General features: G+C 45.5%; 1 protein-coding gene across 3 annotated transcripts in view; it reads left to right on the top strand.

The window, feature by feature from the left end:
• Positions 1–22,856, top strand: part of COMMD10 (COMM domain containing 10) — a 516,815-nt gene that overhangs the window by 25,343 nt on the left and 468,616 nt on the right. For all 3 annotated transcript variants that reach the window (XM_089684828.1, XM_089684829.1, XM_089684830.1), the window contains exon 3: positions 17,778–17,888. In XM_089684828.1, the coding sequence (XP_089540954.1) occupies positions 17,778–17,888 (111 nt within the window). The remainder of the gene's footprint in view (positions 1–17,777; positions 17,889–22,856) is intronic.

The following is a 22,856-nucleotide window of genomic DNA, read 5'->3' as shown; positions in this document are numbered from 1 at the left end:
GCTGAATCTTGGCTTCATTCTTCACATGACTGGGCTATTAATATTCCTGGCTATGTTCTCTTTCGGAGAGACAGGGTAAAAAGGAAAGGTGGTGGTGTCTGTCTCTATGTGAGAAGTGATCTCAAAGCGAGTGTGAAAGAGGACCTAGTTGATGGAGAGTGTGATGAGGCTTAAGCACTATGGATGGATTTGCACATGGGGGTGCATAATACAAAGGTAATCATTGAAGTTTGTTATAGGCCACCCAGTGTTAATGAGGAGGTGGAACTATCAGTACTCTGATGATCAGTGCCGCCCACCTGTACCCGTCAGTGCTGCCCAGCTTTTCCCATCAGTGTCACCCATCTGTGCCCCCCATCAGTGCCACCCACCTGTGCCCTGCAGTTCCACCAATCAGTGCAGCATCATCAGCGCCAGCTCATCAGTGCCCATGAGTAGTGCCTATCCATGCCACCTCATCAGTGCCCATCAGTGCTGCCTATCAGTGCCCATCAGTGCTGCCTATCAGTGCAGCTTCATCAACGCACATCAGTGAAGGAGAAAAATTACCTGTTTGCAATATTTATAATAGAAACAAAGAAAAGCTTTTTTTCCAAAATTTTTTGCTCTTTTTTTTGTTTTTATAGCGCAAAAAATAAAACACCCAGCGGCTAGTAAATACCACCAAAAGAAAGCTCTATTTGTATGAAAAAAATTATACAAATTTAATTTGGGTACAATGTTGCATGACCGCGCAATTGTCATTCAAATTGCGACAGCGCTGAAAGCTGAAAATTGGCCTGGGCAGGAAGGGGGTAGAAGTGCCCAGTAGGCAAGTGGTTAAAAAGGGATTAAAATCTTTAGTAATTATAGACATGTTAGTTTAACATCTATAGTTGGGAAGATACTGGAGAGTTGAATAAAAATCACATACTGTAGATGAGTTCTTGCTTTAAAAAAATTATTTTAAGTAACAGACCGCATGGATTCATGAAAGACAGAAGTTGTCAAACAAATCTGATTTCTTTTTATGAGGAGGTGAGCAAAACCTTGGACAGAGGGGTGGCAGTGGACGTGGTATGCTTGGACAGAGGGGTGGCGGTGGACGTGGCATACTTGGAGTTTTCAAAAGCGTTTGACACAGTTTCCCACACACGGCTAATGTGTAAGGTAACGTTTACAGGCTTGGAAAAATCTGTATGTAAATGGATGGAAAACTGGCTAAAAGACCGAATTCAGAGAGTAGTGGTTAATGATTCATACTCTGAATGGTCTAGGGTTGTCAGTGGTGTACCCCAATGTTCAGTGTTGGGACCCTTACTTTTTAATATATTTATAAACGATATAGGGTCTGGGATTAAAAATAACATTTCAGTCTTTGCAGATGACACCAAGCTGTGCAGTGGAATAACGTCCTTACAGGATCTCTAACAGCCTTAATGTTGATAAATGTAAGGTTATGCACTTGGGGGGCTAAGAATATGCATGCATCATACACACTAGGGGGAGTACAACTGGGGGAATCAATGGTGGAGAAGGATCTGGGAGTTCTGGTAGATCACAAGCTTAATAATGGCATGCAATGCCAAGCTGCGGTTTCTATAGCAAGCAAAATCCTCTCTTGTCTTACAAGAGGTATAGACTCCTGAGAGATATATATCGCTCTACCCCTGTACAAATCATTAGTAAGACCTCATCTGGAATATACAGTTCAGTTTTGGGCACAAATTCACAAAAAGAACATTGGGGAACTGGAGTAAGTGCAGAGAAGGGCAACCAAACTGATAAAGAGGCATGGAGGAGATCATCTATGAGGAAAGATTATACGAACTGAATGTATTCTCTCTTGAGAAGAGGAGATTAAGGGGGGATTTGATCAACATGTAAAAATACATCAGTGGTTCATATAGTGAACTCGGTGTAGTGTTATTCGCCTGGATGCCATCACAGAGGACAAGGGGGGCACTCTTTACGTCTGGAGGAAAAGAAATTTAATCTCCAAATACAGAAAGGTTTCTTCACAGTAAGAGCTGTGAAAATGTGGAATAGACTCCCTCAAGAGTTGGTTCTGGCCAGCTCAGTAGATTAGCCTGGATTCTTTCCAAGATACACATAATATAACTGGATAGTAATATTTATAGGTAAAGTTGATTCAGGAAATATCTGATTGCCTCTCGGGGGATCAGGAAGGAATTTTTTCCCCTGCAGGAGCAAATTGGATCATGCTTTGCTGGGGTTTTTGCATTCCTCTGGATCGACTGTGGGTATAGGATCATAATTTTTTTTTTTTTTTTTTAATGGTTGAGCTAGATGGACTTTTGTCTTTTTTCAGCCAGATTAACTATGTAACTATCCAAAACAAAACCCTGCTGCCTAAAGTTCCATATTTTGTCTCAAAAGAATACAAAGTAATAATATACAATATTTTATACTTAACTGAGTAAAACATGTTTTATTTTTTTAGTCCTGACCATAATAAGTAAACAAGGAAAAAGATTTTTAGCTGTGTTTTGAGGAGTCTTATATCATTATGCTATTACTTTTCTCTACAGTTTATTAATTTGGACCTAAGTCAGCAAACATACAGTGCCTTGAAAAGGGATTCATGCCCCTTGAAATTTTCTAGATTTTGTCATTTTACAACCAAAAACGGAAATGTATTTTATTGAGATGTTATGTGATAGACCAACACAAAGTTGCACATAATTTTGAAGTGAAAGGAAAATGATAAATGGTTTTCAAAATTTTTTATAAAAAAAAATATCTGAAAAGTGTGGCGTGCATTTGTATTCAGCCCGCCTGAGTCAATACTTGATGTAAGGACTGTATGCAACAGAGACTTTCCTCTGCCCTATCGTAAAGCCATAATAACTCTGTCAAGCTCTCACACATGTTTTGTAAGGCCATTAAGGCTCTAGGAATGCAGAGCGTGCCATAAAATGTCTACTCCGCAACTTAACAATTCCACATACAATTCAACAGAGCACATTAATACTAGCTATATATTTGAATGGGGAATATCATACCGAACAAATCAAGGTCATACATGACTATGTTAACACATACGAAAGGGGAGAAAGCAGTCTCCTGCCACCTGGGTGACAAGGTACGCTTTGTTTGGTTCGAAATACAATTCTGAATATTAATCTGCCAGTTGCTAGAATACCACCTGCACATACTGGAAGTTATTAATATTAGTATGAAACTGGAGTTGGGACTTGGTCATAAATTTGGTGACATCCTAGCACCCATCCTTTAACCGAATTATTGGTCAGTTGGTCTCTGGCGACACCCCTATGATATCATAGAAAAGGGACTGACCGGATCTAGTAAAAGAGCTTGGACAATTGGACTCTGCTAAACCCAGGACTTTGCAAGTATTCTGCATTCTTAACTCCTTTCTTTTATTTCCCTGTTGCTTTATTCTCTTTATTTCTTTGTAACATCCCTTTCTGTAAATATTTTAATTGCACCATTTGACCTTTTCATTAATATTTTGAAAAGTGTTAAAATTATCTCTAAGGCTTTTAATACAAACTAAAGAATCCCTGTCTCTTGACTATATATAATAATCCTTTGAATATACTTGTCTGTGGTGAAAGTGTGTGTTACAGACATTTATTGTTCACATTTGTTCTTGCTAACATTGTGAAGGGTTGATAGTCCCAAACTTATCTGGTGGCAGTTTGGAGTATGAAGGGTTAATTGCGTAATTAATTAACCCAGTGACAATCGCTCTCAGGCTGCTGGCACATAGATTGTGGTGCTGCGAGCTGGAAAATCTCTGTGCACGATGCAGCTGAGAGTGGCATTGTTGCGCAAGTGACAGCGCGGTGTGAGATTGGATGGTCCTTTTTCAAGAATTTGTTGAGAAGGGCAGGGGTCGGGCACCGCGTTCATCACACTTGGTAGAACCACCTTTTGCTGCAGTTCCAACTGCAAGACTTTTTGGGTATGTCTCTACCAGCTTTGCACATTTAGAGTGACATTTTTGCCAATTCTTCTTTGAAAAATAGCTCAAGCTCTGTCAGATTGGATGGAGAGTGTGTGAATAGCAATTTTCAAGTCTTGTCACAGATTCTCAATTGGATTTAAGTCTGGACTTTGACTGGGCCATTCTAACACATGAATATGCTTTGACCTAAACCAGGGGTCTCCAAACTTTCTTAACAAAGGGCCGGTTTACTGTCCTTCAGACTTTAGGAGGGCTAGAGTGGCCAGTGGGAGCACAAAATGTTCCAGCATCAATAGGAGTAAAAAAAAGTGACATACTGCTTGTAGTCAGTGGAAGGAGGAATAGTGTCCCATCATTGGTATTAATGGGAGGAATAGTGTCCCATCATTGGTGTTAGTGGGCTGAATAGTGCCCTATCATTGGTGACAGTGGGAGGAATAGTGCTCCATAATTGGTGTCAGGGGGAGCAATAGTGCCCCATCACTGGTGTTAGTGGAGGAATAGTGCCCCATCATTGGTGTTAGTGGAGGAATAGTGCCCCATAATTGGTGTCAGTGGGATGAAGAGTGCCCCATCACTGGTATCAGAGAAAGGAATAGTGCCCCATTCTTGGTATTAGTTGGAGGAATAATACCTAATTGTTTATATCAGTGGGAGGAATTGTGCCCCATCATTGGTATCAGTAAAAGGAAAAATGCCCCATAGTTGGTGCCAGTGGATGAAATGGTGCCTCCTTGTTGGTATCAGTGGGAGTAATAGTTCCCGAGGTCCAGTTAGAGGTAAGCAAAGGGCCGCAATCAGCCCACGGGCCGCAGTGTGGAAACCTCTGGTCCATTCCATTGTTGGTCTGGCTGTATGTTTAGGGTTGTCCTGCTGGAAGGTGAACCTCCACCACAGTCTCAAGTCTTTTGCAGACTCTAACAGGTTTTCTTCTGTGATTGCCCTGTATTTGGCTCCATCCATCTTCCCATCAACTCTGACCAGCTTCCCTGTCCCTGCTGAAGAAAAGCATCCCCATAACATGATGCTGCAACCACCATGTTTCATGGTGGAGATGGTGTGTTCAGGGTGATGTGCAGTGTTAGTTTTCTGCCACACATAACGCTTTGCTTTTAGGCCAAAAAGCACCTTCTTGTACATGTTTGCTGTGTCCCCCACTTGGCTTCTTGCAAACTGCCAACAAGACTTCTTATGGCTTTCTTTCAACAATGGCTTTCTTTTGCCACTTTTCCATAAAGGCCAGATTTGTGGAGTGCACGACTAATAGTTGTCCTGTGGACAGATTCTCCCACCTGAGCTGTGGATCTCTGTAGCTCCTTCAGAATTATCACGGGCCTCTTGGCTGCTTCTCTGAGTAATGCTCTCCTTGCACGGCCTGTCAGTTTAGGTGGACGGCCATGTCTTGGTAGGTTTGCAGTTGTGCCATACTCTTTCTATTTTTGGATGATGGATTGAACAGTGCTCCTTGGGATGTTCAAAGCTTGAGATATTTTTTTTATAACCTAACCCTGTTTTAAATTTATCCACAACTTTATCCCTGATCTGTCTGGTGTGGTCCTTGGCCTTCATGATGCTGTTTGTTCACTAATGTTCTTTAACAAACCTCTGAGGGTTTCACAGCTGTATTTATACTGAGAATAAATTACACACAGGTGGACTCTATTTACTAATTAGGTGACTTCTGAAGGCAATTGGTTCCACTAGATTTTAGTTAGAGGTATCAGAGTAAAGGGGGCTGAATACAAATGCACGCCACACTTTTCAGATATTTATTTGTAAAAAATTTTGAAAACCATTTTCCTTCCACTTCACAATTATGTGGCGATTTGTGTTGGTCTATCACATAAAATCCCAATAAAATACATTTACGTTTTTGGTTTTAACTTGACAAAATGTGGAAAATTTCAAGGGGTATGAATATTTTTTTTAAAGGCGCTGTAGCTGTCTATGGAAATTATATTGGCAAGAAACATTTGAATACAGATGGTTCTAGCTACCTTGGAAACACATTATGTTTATGGAAATGAGTATGAGTTGAGATTTTTACACATCCACTGTGGCTAAGCCAATCATTTGAATAATCTGTGATACAAACTTCTTGGTTACACTATAATTTTTGTCTAGATTTGAAAAGGTTTTCCATCTGAGTGAAAAGTGAGCATTAGCTTCCATTTTACATTTTACTTGTCATGGAGAGACCCTCATTTATAATAAATGTTAGAAATCCAGATTTTCCTAAGAATGTGTTTTGACAGGTATTGGTGACACAAAACAGGAGATTGCTGATTTTCAAGGAGCTGGCCACATGTTGGGGTACAGCACGGTTGCATAGAAACCAATCAGCTTCCAATTGTTTTGTCAAAGCTTAATTGAACAATTTGAAGTTAGAAGCTGATTGGCTACCATGCACAGCCGCATCAGATTTTGCACTCTCCAGTTTTAATAAATCAACCCTTAGATGTTGCCATGCTGACATTTTTTGCAAAGGAATGTCCCCCCATTGTCGCCATCAGAAAGCCCTTTCAGAGCAATGATGTGTTTCTGCTATTGAAATGTATGTTCCATGATAAGAAATGGCTGAAGAAGATCAGCAGCACTGAGAAACAAAAAGGAAGAAAAGATGAAAATGGTATTTTTAAGAGAAAATTGCAATTGCTTGAAACACAGGGCTTTGCAAAGAAATTATTATCCTGTAAGGGTTTAGATATATTTTACCCTTGCCTTGATAAGGCCTCATTCACACTGACAGTGTCAAATCTGCGTTTTATATGCATTTAGTTCTAAATGCATATAAATGCAGGTGTGACGGAGGAAAGGCAGGACAGAACACACAGAGTGGATGGCAGACGCACAAAGCTTTATTGAGACAAACAGACGGCAGTCCTTCAATACGGGAGGTGGCAGAGAGGGTGGATTTGCCACTAAATGGTAACGAGGGGGCCCCACCCACTTATAGTCCACTAGGAGAGCCAAGGGGGTGTCCCTGTAACAGGGGTAGTCCGACACAGGAGAGGGGTGCGAGGAGTCACCACCGCAACAGTTCAGGTAACACAGTGGGGAAGCAGGTACTCACGGATCCAACAGGGTGCCTGGTCTCCCAGGGGTAGAAGCAGAACGCAGGTACCTGTGGAGTCTGGATCAGGCGGGTGGCCTCTGGCTCTGGCAGATGGGCTGTGGTAGTCTCTCCCCCTTCTGTGGGGTCTCTGGCAAAAAGCAGGCAGGCTGGGATAGTCTCTCCCCCTTCTGTGGGGTCTCTCACAATCGCAGGCAAGCTTCTCTGGTTGTCTCTTCCCTCCTGTGGGGTCTCAGTGAGGCTAGGGTTAGGCTTGCAGAGTCTATTCACAAAGGTCTCGCCGAAGCTTGAGATCCTTTGCAGACTACACACCGGAATGAATAGGAGCTCCCAGCATCCACCTCTTAAAACTGCTGCAGGACGCTCCCCGGTCACCTTGGCAACTGGGAGGGGGAAGGGAACACTAGACCCCAGGGAGAATCAGGTTGGTTACAGGGACATCCTGGGGGGCAGGGATGATGTCTGCATAGATGAAAAGTTGGGAGGTGTGCAGAGAGCTCCCAGCCAGCTGGCCGGGAAGGAGGGGGCCCAGAGTAATTTGATTTGGTCATTTGGCCTAGTGACACAGGGGACAATTGGAACAATACAGAGCAGGACACTGAGGGCATGTGATATAAGGGGATTAATAATTGGCAAGCTCCCATACCGTGACACTCCTCCCCCCTCCTTTTCACAAGTGCCGATAAGGGGGACCCACCCGGGTTCCCTGGAAGGCACTTGTGGGGCCTAGCTACTGTGGGTCTTGGCGAGAAAGGCCATCTGCGTTTAGGTGCTGGCTTCCCCGCCTGTAACGAATGGTAAAGTTGTAGGGCTGGAGGGCCAGGCTCCACCTAAGGTGGCGCCCATTGTCCCCAGACACCCGGTTCAGCCATGTGAGGGGGTTGTGGTCGGTGACGATGGTGAACTCCCGGCCGTACAGGTAGGGCTGTAGCTTCTTCAGGGCCCAGACTATGGCCAGACACTCCTTCTCCACTGTAGCATAGGCAACTTCCCGGTCCAGTAGTTTGCGGCTGAGGAAGGCAACGGGGTGTTCCTCCCCAGCCTCGTTGACTTGGCTGAGGACAGCCCCTAGGCCATAGGTGGAGGCGTCTTTCTGCACGAGGAAGCGTCTGTTGTGGTCAGGGGCTGCCAGGACGGGGTTGCTCGCCAGGACGGATTTGAGGGCACGGAAGGCGGATTCACAGGCCGAGGTCCAGGTCACCATCCGGGGACTGTTCTTCCGGGTCAGGTCGGTCAGGGGCTGGGCCATGGAGCTGAAATTAGGTACAAATTTATGGTAATAGCCGGCAGTGCTGAGGAATGCCATCACTTGCTTCTTGGTCTGGGGAGTGGGCCAGTCATAAATGGCCTGAACCTTGGCTGGCTCAGGTTTCAGTGTCCCCCCCCCCCCCCCCCCCCTACTCGGTGCCCGAGGTACTGTACCTCCGCCATTCCCAACTGGCACTTGTCTGGTCTCACTGTCAGCCCGGCCCTGCAGATGCGGTCTAGGATGGCCCCCACGTGGGACAGGTGCTCCTCCCACGTGTCGCTAAAGATAGCTATGTCATCTAGGTAAGCGCACGCGAACTCTTGGCATCCCTCCAGTAGCTGGTCCACGACCCGTTGAAAGGTGGCGGGGACGTTTTTCATGCCGAAGGGCATGACGAGGAATTCATACAGGCCGAACGGGTTAATGAAGGCGGAGCGCTCAACGCCCTCTTTTGTGAGGGTGATGTGCCAATAGCCCTTGCTGAGGTCTAGGGTGCTAACGTAGCGGGCTCCGTCTATGCGGGGCATGGGGTAGGCATCACTGACAGTGTAGTCATTCAACCTCCGTTAATCCATGCAAAAGCGGGTGGTCCCATCCTTCTTTGGCACAAGCACCACCGGGGAGGCCCAAGGACTGCCCAAGGGTCAGATGATACCCAGCTGGAGCATCTCGGAGAGTGCTGCCCACATGGCCGCCTTCACGGATTCGGGGACTCGGTATGGGGCCTGCTGGATTGGTTTGTGTCTGTGGGTCTCCACGTGCTGCCTGGGGTGGCCAAGAAGGCGACGGCCCGGTCCGCTATCACGGCCCGCATCTGGGCCGTCTGGCAGGGGTTCAGCCGAGCCCCCGTGGGAATCTGATCTAGGGGAGTGGTGACCTTGGTGGCTTGCAGGAGATTGGGCAGGGCTCCCTCGTCTGCTCCGCCCGTGGAGGCGGGGCAGACAGAGAGCACTGGCAGAGCCCGGTCATGGTACTCTTTCAACATGTTGATGTGGACCGTACGCTGTTGGCGGTTGCGGGAGTCGAGACCAATGACGTAACTAGTCTCGTCTATCTTGCGGAGGACCTTGTAGGGTCCTTCCCAGATGTGCTGGAGTTTGTTCTGGGGGTTGGGGACGATCTTGAGCACCTGCTGCCCTTCAGTGAACTCGCGACCGCGTGCCTTGCGGTCGTACCAGACCTTCTGACGTGTCTGGGCTGCCTGGAGGTGGCTGTGGGCCATGGTGGCCAGGCGGGTCAGCCTTTCCCGTAGCTCGAGAAAGTAGGGAACGACAGGGGTACCTGTGTCCTCTATCTGCCCTTCCCAATGTTCCCGGAACAGGGATAGGGGACCGCGGACCTTCTGCCCATACAGGAGTTCGAAGGGGGAGAACCCCGTTGACTCTTGCGGTACCTCCCGATATGCAAACAGCAGGTGTGGAAGGAGCTTCTCCCAGTCCACCTACTCATCAACGAAGGACCTCAGCATGCTCTTCAGTGTGCCATTGAAGTGCTCGCAGAGGCCATTGGTTTGGGGGTGATAGGGAGTGGTCCGGATTGCCCGTACCCTGCACGTGCGCCAGAGGGATTGGACCACCTCGGACATGAACTGGGTACCCTGGTCCGTCAGGATCTCGCTGGGGAAACCCACCCGGGAGAAAACGGTGACTAGGGCCTCGGCTACTTTGGGGGCGGAGATGCTGGACAGGGGGACAGCCTCGGGGTAGCGGGTGGCGTAATCCACTACCATGAGGATGTACCGCTTGCCGGCCTTACTGGGCCGGGCCAGGGGCCCCAGGATGTCTACAGCTACCCGCTGAAAGGGCTCGTCAGTGATGGGTAAGGGGCGGAGTGGGGCCTTGGGGTGGTCCCCTGGGCGTCCCCTCCTCTGACAGATGTCACAGGTCTGACAGAAGTGGGCTACGTCCTGGGTGATACCTGGCCAGTAGAAGGCTTGGGTCAGCCGCAGCCCCGTTTTCCTCTTACCCAGGTGGCCAGCTACTGGAATGTCGTGTGCTATCTGGAGTAGCGGGAACCGGAACCGTCTGGGCACTATCAGTTGTGTGGGGCTAGCAGAGGGTTGACCCGGGCGGCTTGGGCCTACTGTGCGGTACAACAACCCCTGCTCCCACCAAAGCTGGCCCCCATCCCCCTCCTGCCGCCCTGCTGCGGCCTGGGTCCTAAACTTAGCCAAGCTTGGGTCTGTGGCTACCTCCCGCTTAAAGGTCTCCCGATCCCAGGTCAGGGGAAGGTCTGCGTCAGGTAGGGGTTCACTCACCGAGTCCATGCTGGGGAAAGGTCCCGTGTTGGCTTCATCTGGAGGAGGACCTCGACCTGCTTGGCGCCGGGTCACCGCCCCAACGTACTGGCATCGTAGCTCCCCTAGGTCATTGCCGAGTAGGACATCCGCCGGGAGGCCACCCATGACGCCGATCTGGCACTGTTGCTCCCCGAATCCATAGTCGAGGCGCACGGATGCCCTGGGGATGTGATGTCTGGCTCCTCCCGCCAGCTTGATGGCGAATCCAGGGCCGTGTTGGATGGCTTCCGGCCGGATCACTCGGGGATCAGCGATGGTCAGGAAGGCCCCTGTATCTCGAAAACCGGTGGCGGGTTGCCCGTCTACCCGCACAGCCTGCAGGTGGCGTTGTTTGGAGTGGAGTATGTAGCCCCCCGGGGGGTGGACACTGTAAACCCCCCAGGGTTGGTTGGTGTCTGGGGGGCTCATCCATTTGCTGGGAGGCGGGCGCAGTGGTTCTTCTGTGGGATGGAGTTCCAGGTAGTGAACCGGACGGGTAAAGTGCCGGCTTCGAGAGGTGGGGCAGTTGGCTTGGAGGTGCCCTGGCTGGTTGCATCCGCAGCAGCTGCGCTCCATGGGGGGCCCTGCGAACCGGGCTCTGGGGAGTGGCCCTGTGGGATTGGCAGTGGTATGTGGGGGGCCCATTTTGGCAGAGGTGGCGGGGGGTGGGGCCCTTGACGGCTCAGGGGCCCGCCGTTTCCAGTGTGGCTTGATGGCCAGGATCTCATCAGCCAGGGCAGCGGCCTTTGCAAGGGTGGTAGGGGCTTTCTCTCTTACCCATCCGCGCACCTCCACCGGGCAATGGTTGTAGAATTGCTCCTTCAGAAATGCTTGAATGATTTCTTCTGCGGTGTGGGCCTGTTCCCCCTCTAGCCACCTCCGACAGGACTGCGACATCTTGTGTGCATACATCCTATAGGACGGTTCCGCATGGCAGGGAAGGTCACGGAAGCGCGCCCGGTGCACTTCTGGGGTCACCGCATAATATTCCAACACAGTCTGTTTGACCCGGGCGTAATCCCGGCCATCCACATAGTCCAGAGTGCGGTAGGCCGCAGCTGTACCCCCTTCTAACAGACCCACGAGGTGCCGTATCCAATCCATGCTTGGCACCTCCATGAGCTGGCACTGCTGCTCAAAGTCCTGAAAGAACCCCTCTACATCCCCGGCGGCTTCGTTGAAGGGTTTAAAGTCCTTGCGGCTGACCCGGGGAGGGGGGTATCCCTCGGCCCTTGGGCTGGACGGACAGCTTAGGTCACGGTGGCTCCCTTGGCTCTCTCTTTCAAGCGCCCTCCGGATAGCTTCTCGCTTGTCCTCTGCTGTGGCGTCTGACCCTAGGAGGGCCATCTCTTCCTCCACCCGAGTAAGCCAGGGGCTCTTGGGCCCTGGATCCTTGCGTGCTGGGGAGGCTGGAGTTGATCTGCTTTTTCCTGGGGCGTCTTGGGGGTCCACCTCCTCAATGGCGGTGATCAGATCCTCTTTGGCTAGGCCCCTCCAGGAAAGGGCCAGCTCCTCAGCCCTCTCCTGCAGACATGCCACAGTCCACTTCCTGTATTCGCTGGGCCGGGCCTGTTCCTGCATCCGCTGGCTTTCGCTGTCTGCCATCTTCTCAGTGTCCTGATCCCACCGCTGCCAACCAGTATGTGACGGAGGAAAGGCAGGACAGAACACACAGAGTGGATGGCAGACGCACAAAGCTTTATTGAGACAAACAGACGGCAGTCCTTCAATACGGGAGGTTGCAGAGAGGGTGGATTTGCCACTAAATGGTAACGAGGGGGCCCCACCCACTTATAGTCCACTAGGAGAGCCAAGGGGGTGTCCCTGTAACAGGGGTAGTCCGACAAAGGAGAGGGGTGCGAGGAGTCACCACCGCAACAGTTCAGGTAACACAGTGGGGAAGCAGGTACTCACGGATCCAACAGGGTGCCTGGTCTTCCAGGGGTAGAAGCAGAATGCAGGTACCTGTGGAGTCTGGATCAGGCGGGTGGCCTCTGGCTCTGGCAGATGGGCTGTGGTAGTCTCTCCCCCTTCTGTGGGGTCTCTGGCAAAAAGCAGGCAGGCTGGGATAGTCTCTCCCCCTTCTGTGGGGTCTCTCGCAATCGCAGGCAAGCTTTCTCTGGTTGTCTCTTCCCTCCTGTGGGGTCTCTGTGAGGCTAGGGTTAGGCTTGCAGAGTCTATTCACAAAGGTCTCGCCGAAGCTTGAGATCCTTTGCAGACTACACACCGGAATGAATAGGAGCTCCCAGCATCCACCTCTTAAAACTGCTGCAGGACGCTCCCCGGTCGCCTTGGCAACCGGGAGGGGGAAGGGAACACTAGACCCCAGGGAGAATCAGGCTGGTTACAGGGACATCCTGGGGGGCAGGGATGATGTCTGCATAGATGAAAAGTTGGGAGGTGTGCAGAGAGCTCCCAGCCAGCTGGCCGGGAAGGAGGGGGCCCAGAGTAATTTGATTTGGTCATTTGGCCTAGTGACACAGGGGACAATTGGAACAATACAGAGCAGGACACTGAGGGCATGTGATACAAGGCATTAATAAGGGGATTAATAATTGGCAGGCTCCCATACCGTGACAGCAGGTAATGATTTTTACGGTGGCGTTTTACAGCTTCGACCTCTGTTTAGGTGCCCTCAACTTAACTGTGTCTAGAGAAAATAGAATTATGTGTGTTTTAGGATTCGATTAGAAACTCTAAATGTGACTAAGCGCTACTAAACCCACGTTATAGCAGGAACATCTAAACACCGGAAAAGTCATCTGGGACACATGCATTAATTTTTCCCAGATAACTTTTCCAAATTTAAAAAAACAAACTGGTGTGCAACTGTGAATGTAGCCCAATAAGCAGTGTTGGCACGTTTCCCCCATGCCTACTTTTTTCAAGGATGATTGCACCTGCTGTTGCTCAAGATTAGCTCTCATTCACACTTGACATTTTGATAACGTTGGTAACGTTAGCTGTGTAAATGCGTGTTAAAAAATGTGAGTGTTTCAGCTTTTTTAAGTGTTCCTGCATTAGTGTTTAGCGGCGGTTTGCCATGTATAGCTGTTTTTTTCCCTGTTTTGCGTTTTCTAGAATTTTTTTGAACCCCCCCCCCCCCCCAATTTTTTTTTTTTGGTCAAAACGTCCAAAAATTCTGGTTTGCTGCATTTTACAGTGTTAGAGCATTTTTACAGCTACAAAACTCCTCTAGAAACCCACTAGTCCTGGGTATTTTTTCCAGCCAAAGAAAGTCCCAGCCAGACAATGTTATTTACAGTCTATGTGTGCATGGACACATAGGATAACATGCTGGGGGGTTTACTAGCTGTAGAAAAAAAACATCAAAAGCCAAAAACAGCCACTGTAAAAATGTCAAGTGTGCACGAAGGCTTAGATATGAGCTTGGACATCTTCTGAACTTGTGGCCATATTTTTACTCTAATGAGCTATGGGCTGGATCATTCACGCCCTTCAGCCCACCTATTTGTTTTTGTGCGAGTGACCCAGTCCACAGCCCACTGAAGTAAAAAAAATGAACATGAGTTTGGCTAGAAATGAGTTTGGAGGACGTCCGAGATCATTTTTACCCAAGATAGACAGTGTATTTGGATAAATAAGAAATGCCATGTCAGAGTTGCATAGACTACATTCACACTAGCTCTCCTTCATTTAGGTTATTTAAATGTAGTTATAATTTCTAGAAAGTGTATACAAACTTTATACCTCCCAAAGTAAATGAAGATTATCCAGCATTTACTTGCCTTTACCTAAGTTTACTTATGTTTATGTGCATTTGGATGTATTCAGGGTGTCTAATGTGCTCCTGGGTGCACAGATAACTGAAGGTACCTAAAAGCTGGTAAATATTCCACGTAAATTTATACCATTTCAAATCAATGTCCTATAAACGCATATAAACACAAGTTTGTCAAGACTAGCGTGAATGAGGCCTAAGCCTGAGAGTGATGTTTAGGAAAAAGAGACATATAATCAAAGCTTTGCAAAACTGTGTTAAATTATATGTATAATATTTGAGGACTTCACTGAAAGTTAGCTTTTGTACTTTTCTCTCTTTTCTAAAAAAGTAGGCTTTGAGTACTCAGCTCTGGTCTGATCAATAAATGCTTTTTTAAATGCTTCTTTACATGACTTCATATCCTCAGTTGATGCATTCCACTCAGTGTATCAGTGAATAGAACAAGATAAGATTCTAACAGGCAGCGCTAGACTGATGAATTCAGCCCCATCAGAATCTCAATTATCCCTCAGAGACCATTTATTTTCCAGATTTGTTATGTGATTTGAGCCTTGGGATTATCACTAGAGAATTTTCGTGACTAGCCTAAAAGATACAAATAACTGACATTAGCTTTGAATGGGTTGAAAATTGCATGATCTTTGCATTTATGTCTCTTTCTAGATACAAATATAAAATGATAGATTTGATTCTTGCAAGGCGGACAAGATTTGAGAAACATAATCTAGTCTTCTGATTTTACTTTGGAAATGCTGAGATAAAGCCCTTGGTAGAAGCTGTGCCAAAAGGAGTAAAAATGATATTGTAACATGAAAGAGTGTTCCATAAAGACTTTGCAGAAATGATAATTGCAGCACCTCTTACTACAGATTCAAACCCGATCACTAAAAACTCATATAAGTTGTCATTTCAAAAGTTGTATGTAATCCTTTTTTTTTTTTTATGGGGTGGCAACTTTTTTTCCACGTGTGCAGCTGCATTATCACCCGTTCACATGCTTCCCTTGGTAGATGATACCACCAAGCGGGTGCTAACACCCATGTGCTGGTATTGTCTACCATTGTCACTATGGGAAGCTGGTCCACAGCATTGTTTATTATAACCAGTGCTTTAAGAAACTAAGCAACATTCAGTTGAGGTTCAGACATTGCCCTTTTTTATTTGTGTTCATAGTTGGTATGGCATACGGATTTACCATTTTGTTGACATTGAGCCATCATGATGACTTTGACAATCACCATATGAAAACATTTGTGATACTCAATGGACTCAAGGCCCTGGTTTTATTAAATATTTGAAGGTTTGTTTTTTTTTTGGACATTTTGACTTGATCAGATTTACCAACAGAAATTCATTCTCTGCCCATGTAAACTGTTCTTTGCAGTCAGGTGTTGTGGTTTTGATGTGTTTTTTAAAAAATATTATTCAAACAGTTTTATTTAATTTTCACATAATTTCCTGCCTTCCATTGTACTTGTACCTAGTTTGCTGGCATGTGCTCTTTTCTATTCTATGAAATAACAGTTAATAGGAAAGGGTGAGTACAAAAGGACTTTAAAGGAACCAATATACCGTAGGTCATAACAACATTGTCACTGTTAAAACATCATTCTGATTTTATTAAAAATGATATTTAAAAATATATATTCTATTCATGCTCTTTATGGGTTGTAATATATAAATTCCTCAATGTCTAATCCACCATATATAGATGTAGACCACAGAATCCATTACTTTACAGCAATGACATATTCAACAACGTCTATGCAACAATTTAAGTGTTACTAAACCCAGGACCCTGCATTCATTATATCTGGTCTCCCACAGTACACAGAATATGGAAATGCAATTCTTTCCGTAAATATAAACTGCTAAATACATTTCTCATCAGCAGTTAGAGCAGTCTTGTGACTTCTCTCAATGTCCAGCAAAGCACTAGTTAAAGCTTGTAGGAGGAGTTATCATTCTCCCCTGACTGTCCTATGAGGCTGCAGGACCCCTGACCCTCTGTCTGGACAGAGCTGATTGGCCTTGTGCTGATCACATGCAAAAAACTCTCTAGCAATGCACACCAAACTGAGCATGTGCAGCTTGCCCCTAAGGCTCTGTTCTATCAGCAGATAGATTGGGGACTGTGGAAAAAAAGGGAGGATCAGAGAAGACAGGATCAAACATCCTTTTTACACAGTGCAGAGGATTAACGCCTTAGGTTCCACAGTGAGTATAACAAGCATGCTTTACTGCATATAAAGACTGATTTTACTGTTGTGGGTTTAGTAACACTTTAATGATAGGAAGACCATATACTTTCTAAGAGTTTCTTTGAACAAAGGTTCTCTAAATCAGGAGAACAAAAGAGGTAAGTATTTATAATAATATAAATATGTTGCAATAACACATAGATAAATGCTATTCAAATGTAAAGAACACCCATGTGCTGCATATTTTCATCCATGGGGACTGTTGCGCCATAAAAGGAGGTGGCAGGAAGGGATTAATAAACATAGGGATTGGGGATATTTTCATATCCACATGCAAAGCTGCATTCACCAGGGAATTTTGTGTTTTTTTTTGCAGGGGGGAGGTCAACTTTAGGCAGTTCTTGGAGCTGCTGTGCTTTGAGGTGCCTACCTTGAAATCTGTTAACTGCCACAAACTTTGTGTTCCTTGGTTTGCCTGGTAACGTTTTTTTCCATTTACCAAGACCTTATAATGATGAAGGAAGTCTGTAGTCACTGACACCTTGACTTTCCAGTTTGAGTTTTTGGAGACCTAAACTTTTTTAATGTGTTAGCAGTTTATTGCTTACCTTTTGTACCGTTTTAGGTCATTGACTGAATTGCTGAATTTTTAATAGGAAACTGGAAAAATAGTGGTGTTCTAAAAGATTTGATCAATAGAGTGTGTAAAATAACTTCTTTTTGTATGCATGTACTTGTATGCATAAAGTTTTTATATGTGATTCCATTTTAACCGCTTCCCAACTGCGCTATAGCCGAAAGACCAGTTCTGGCAGGGTGTCCATGGACACATCTGGCGCTGTGGGTGATTGCTGTATTCTGCAGACACAGCTGATCACGTGATGAGGTAAAAGGACAATCACAGCGGCATTTTACCAGTTGATCAACGCACATCAATGAAGGAGAAAAATTACCTGTTTGTAAAATATTATAATAGAAACAAAGAAAACTTTTTTTTTTTGTTTTTTGCAAAGTTTTCATTTTACAGTGCAAAAAATAAAAACCCCAGTGGCAATTAAATGCCACCAAAAGAAAGCTCTATTTGTGTGAAAAAAATGATAAAAATTTCATATGGGTACAGTGTTGCATGACTACACAATTGTCATTCAAAGTGCAGCAGTGCTGAAAGCTTAAAATACGCCTGGGCAGGAAAGGGTAAAAGTGCCCAGTAAGCAAGTGGTTAATTTCTGAAATTCTATTTATATCTTTGTTATAAAATGTAAAAATCTAAAATTAATTTTCATGTTTTCCTTTTCAGGCTGAACAGAGTTTTAGTGAAGAGGAAGAAGAAAAACTTCAAGCTGCCTTCTCAATTGATAAACAAAATCTGAAATTAGTCTTGGAAACAATTTCGTTCATTTTAGAACAGGTACAGTTATTCCTTCTTGCATTGAAAGGATTGTCCAAAGTGTACATTATGGAAGTCATGCTTCTACACTTCTTTCTTTTTTTTTTTTTAGCTCAGTATTTTTCTGGTTCTCTGTAGCCCGTATAGTGCTTTCTGTAAGAACAATGCAGCTGAAATTAAAGTGAAGTTCCACTCACGCTGTCAAAAAATAAAAGTCAGCAGTTACAAAAACTGCAGCTGCTGACTTTTAAAAACACACACACTCACCTGTCCCTCGGTCCCGCGATCTGTCCCCTGCAGCCCATTTTACCGGCCTTCTTCTCTCCCTGGGTGCCGGCATCTTCAGTGTGGGCACCCGGCTGTGACAGCTTGCGGCTTCACAGCCAGGCCCACTGCGCATGCGCGAGTAGCGCTGCACCTCCTGAATGGTCCTGTAGTCTTCTGGGACCTGTCACGTGTCACAAAAGACTACGGGGAGGGAGGAAGGGAGGACACCTTTCATTTCTGATCGCCTAGGTGATTGGAGTGGAAGTGGGAGCGGGTACCTGTCAAATTCGGGTACCCGCTCCCCCACCCCCCAAAGGTGCCAATTCTTAATGGGGAGCAGGGGACCAGTATTTAAAACGGAACTTCCCCTTAATGAAGGGTTTCTTTTTTGCAGATATTATTTGCCTGACTTTTCTGCTTTTTAAAATCATTTAAGAAATGTTCTAAATCTAGTGAAGTTTATTATAGCTGACACAAAGCAATGACTACTCTCTTGGGCTGATAACATTGATATTTCACTGTAACCTTTTGTACCAAGGTATACCGAAACATTTTCAGTGGTATATTAGTGACAGAAAAAGTGATTTAAAGACGTAAAAGCTGCTAGCAAGACCCTGATAAAGAAAATAAAACAACTACAAGCACCAGCAATCAGAAGCAAACTCAAATGTCCCACTCTTTATGGCTTCCAGCCATCAAATGTGCCAGACACAAATGTGTGCTCAACAGAAAGTTATATAGTACCTGGAGAACCTGTGACCAATTAACACCTCCTCTTAATCGGCAGACTGAAAGAAGGAAAGAAATAAAATGCGTTTTAAAAAAAGACAGAAAAAGGGATTTAAAAAAGTAAAAAACTTTGTATGTTTGCAGGAATTGTGGCCCTACACTTATCAAATTCTTTCCCTTCATCTAGAATGCCAGCTTTTTTATGCAGATATGCATAGAAGGTTTACTTGTTAACAGCAGACTATCCAAAAATCCTTTTTTCAAAATGTAATCATCCAAAGAAAGTAGCACACTGTGAATGTCACTCCTCATGGATACAGTTTTTTTTCTGCCACACTGGCTTGCTGAGAATCCTCTTCATGGATTCTCAGTGAGCCTGAATCTCTGTCAGAATATTTTTTTTTTTATGCGAATTGACTTTCACAATGTACAGCTTCCTTTAGATTGTTACATTTTGAACAGTTGAATTGCTTCTTATTTAGAAGTCCTTCAAAAAGATACATTCTGAGGGTCTGCTTCAAAAGTGTATAAGACAAGGGTCAGCAGCCTGTCAATCATCTACCTGTGGACTACATGCATATGCCGGGTAGTTCATGAATGACCCTGCTTTCTAGCTCCTGCGACTGTCCATTGCAAAACCATGCCCACCCAACCTGCCGTGCACAGGCCTGAGCCAGCAAAGCAGCCTGTCAGTACCTTTTGCAGGAGCAGAAGGTGAGTGACAGTTGTTGCTGTGCTGGGGATGCTAGGCATTAGGGTACCAAACAGGGACTGCAAAAAGACTTATCCATAGATATAATATGGGCACTGGATGGTAGTTGTATGGCATTGAGTAGAGATGGGCTGCTCAGGCCAGAATCTGTCTTTTCTCTGACCAGAGAGGGAAAGTGGAATTTAGAGCAGCACTTGATTCTGGGGATTTCATAAACCGTGTGTTCAAAATTTAAAGTGGTTGTAAAGGATATTTTTTAATTAAAATAACAAACATGTTATACTTACCTGCTGTGTGCAATAGTATTGCATATAGTGGCCCTGAACCTCCTTCTCAGGGGGCCCCTGCTGGCACTCTGGTTCCTCCTCTTCTGTGTTTGCCACCATAGCAAGCCACTTGCTATGGTGGCACACCTGCGGGCTCTGTCCCAATACAGGCTGTGTATCTTTATAGACACATATAGTGTGACTTGGCCCCACCCCCTGCTCCCTCTTTGCAGGATTTGATTGACAAAAGCAGGAGCCAATGGCTCCTGCTGCTGTCTCTGTGTCCTGTGGGGAGAGGAACACAGACCAGTGTTGTTGCAGACAGGCACAGCACTGGATCAAGATAGGACTCATATATGTATATAGGGAGGTGAGGGGGTGATACTAGTACTGGGACATGTTTTTACCTTGCAGGAAATGCATTAAGGTAAAATATGTGACCTCAAAGACCTTAAAGTGTCGCTCCAAGCTCGAGGTGTGATATGCTGCCTGCTAGAGCTCAAGAGTCAGGGTGTTTGTGTCCTGTCACTCATTTAGAAGTGCTGACATGTATATAGAAGATGTGGGATGCCGCTCACCCAGCCCAGCGTTGCACTATTGGCCACACCCACTGACACATTTCGTTCCGCCCACCAGGAGCATAGGCATAAAGGAGAATGCATTAAGGTAAAAAAAAATGTCTTGGCTTTAGAACCACTTCAAGTATGTATTTAAAGCCACCAAACAAGTAATGACCTTTTTATTAAAAGTGATTGCCATCTGATCTTGACCAGCCTCTTTCCTCAGTTTATGCATACCTTACAGCTCACCACGGTGCTAATACACATTCACTCTTCGCAACATGGCATTCCTATTCTTTCTGAGAGGAATGGGAAAACGTGGTGGCCCGATACACAAAATTAATGATCTCTGCAAGGGATACATTTATCCATTTGACGTTTTTACATTGGATATCTTATACCCCCCAGAGGCTCCATCGCATTGATCCCACTCTTCACAAATGCCAGTGGCACTTTTTATGATATGGTTGAATTTTTGCTAATTGGAAAACAAGTGACAACTAGATTGACTAAGGCACTGAAGGTATCCTTGACCTTGGATCCTTCAATTCTGTTTTTATAGGTCTTTATGATTCCCTCTCCATTTTGAATCCTGCTGAACTACTGTTGTTCTACACGTAACACTATGCCAGAATGGAAATGTTCCCCAAATGGAATGCCACCCTAATACAATGATTGGTGCTCAACTGTTAGATCTGCACTTCGCCTGTACCGCCTGATGTACACTGCTCAAAAAAATTAAATGAACACTTTTTAATCAGAATGTAGCATCAAGTCAATTAAACTCCTGGGATATTGATATGGTCAGTTAAGTAGCAGAGAGGGTTGTTAATCAGTTTCAGCTGCTTTGATGTTAATGAATTGAACAACAGGTGCACTAGATGGGCAGCAATGAGATGACCCCCAAAACAGGAATGATTTTACAGGTGGAGGCCACCAATATGTTTTCCCTACTCATCTTTTCTGACTGTTTTTTTTAATAGTTTTGCATTTGGCTAGAGTCAGTGTCACTACTGGTAGCATGAGGTGATACCTGAACCCTACAGAGGTTGCACAGGCAGTCCAACTCCTCCAGGATGGCACTTCAATACATGCCATTGCCAGAAGATTTGCTGTGTCTCCCTGCAGAGTCTCAAGTGCATGGAGGAGATTCCAGCAGACAGGCAGTTACTCTAGGAGAGCTGGACAGAGCTGGCCACTGGCGCCCTCTGCTTTTCACAGATGAGAGCAGTTCACCCTGAGCACATGTGACAGACGTGAAGTGGTCTGGAGAAGCTGTGGAGAACGCTATGTTGCCTGTAACATCGTTCAGCATGACATTTTTGGTGGTGAGTCAGTGATGGTCAGGGGAGGCATATCCATGGAGGGACACACAGACCTCTACAGGCTAGACAATGCCTCCTGATTGCCATTAGGTATTGGGATGAAATCCTTGGACCTATTGTCAAACCCTACACTGGTGCAATTGGTCCTGGGTTCCTCCTGGTGCACGACAATGCCTGGCCTCATGTGGTGAGAGTATGCAGGCAGTTCCTGGAGGATGAAGGAATTGATACCATTGAATGGCCCCCACGCTCGCCTGGCCTGAATCCAGTAGATCACCTCTTGGATATCATGTTTTGGTCCATCCAATGCCGCCGGGTTGCACCTCCGACTGTCCAGGAGCTCAGTGATGCCCTGGTCCAGATCTGGGAGGAAACACCCCAGGACACCATCCGTCGTCTAATTAGAGCATGCCCCGACGTTGTCAGGCATGCATACAAGCACGTGGGGGCTATGCAAACTACTGAGTACCAATTTTGAGTTGCTGCAATGAAATTTCAGCGAAATGGACTAGCCTGCTGCATAATTTTTTCACTTTGCTTTTCATGGTGTCTTTGAATTCAAGCCTCTGTAGGTTGATAATTTCATTTCCATCAAAGTATGGGGCTTCCTTACTTTTCTAACACATTACCCAGTCTACATCAGTATAGATATCCAGCATCATATTTTTCCCCATTGAGATATGATGGGTTTTCAAAGTGTTCCTTTCATTTGTTTGAGCAGTATATATGTGTAAAGACTGGCCAGCCAAATATGATAAAATCTGGCTTGCATGGTTGGATTCCATTTGATCCTCTTCCTTTACTGTATTTCTTGTGTTTTGTTCTTGGATTTTGTACCGGCTATATTTTTACATATATTACGTTTTAATACAAACTTTTCTGTTAAAATAAAAAGTGAATGCTGTTCAATTTCCTGCTGCAGTTGGGATTTTATGGTTCTCCAAACAATGCTATATAAGAGATTTCAGTCTTTGTGATCTGTCAGTTTGCCTGTCACTTGTTTTGTCATTATTTCATTGTTATAGAGAGCACAGCGGTAGATCGTTTTGTTTTTTTTGTTTTTTGTTTTTGTTTGTGCTTTAGGACTTCTGGACTTGTTTTGGTTAACTTTAGATTTCTTGTTTTTTTAT

The sequence above is a fragment of the Staurois parvus genome, unplaced genomic scaffold, assembly GCF_062004578.1.
Source record: "Staurois parvus isolate SC_StPar_1 unplaced genomic scaffold, SC_StPar_1.0 ptg000358l, whole genome shotgun sequence".
In the NCBI taxonomy this organism is placed as follows: domain Eukaryota; kingdom Metazoa; phylum Chordata; class Amphibia; order Anura; family Ranidae; genus Staurois; species Staurois parvus.
This window is presented reverse-complemented; position numbering and strand designations above follow the sequence as displayed.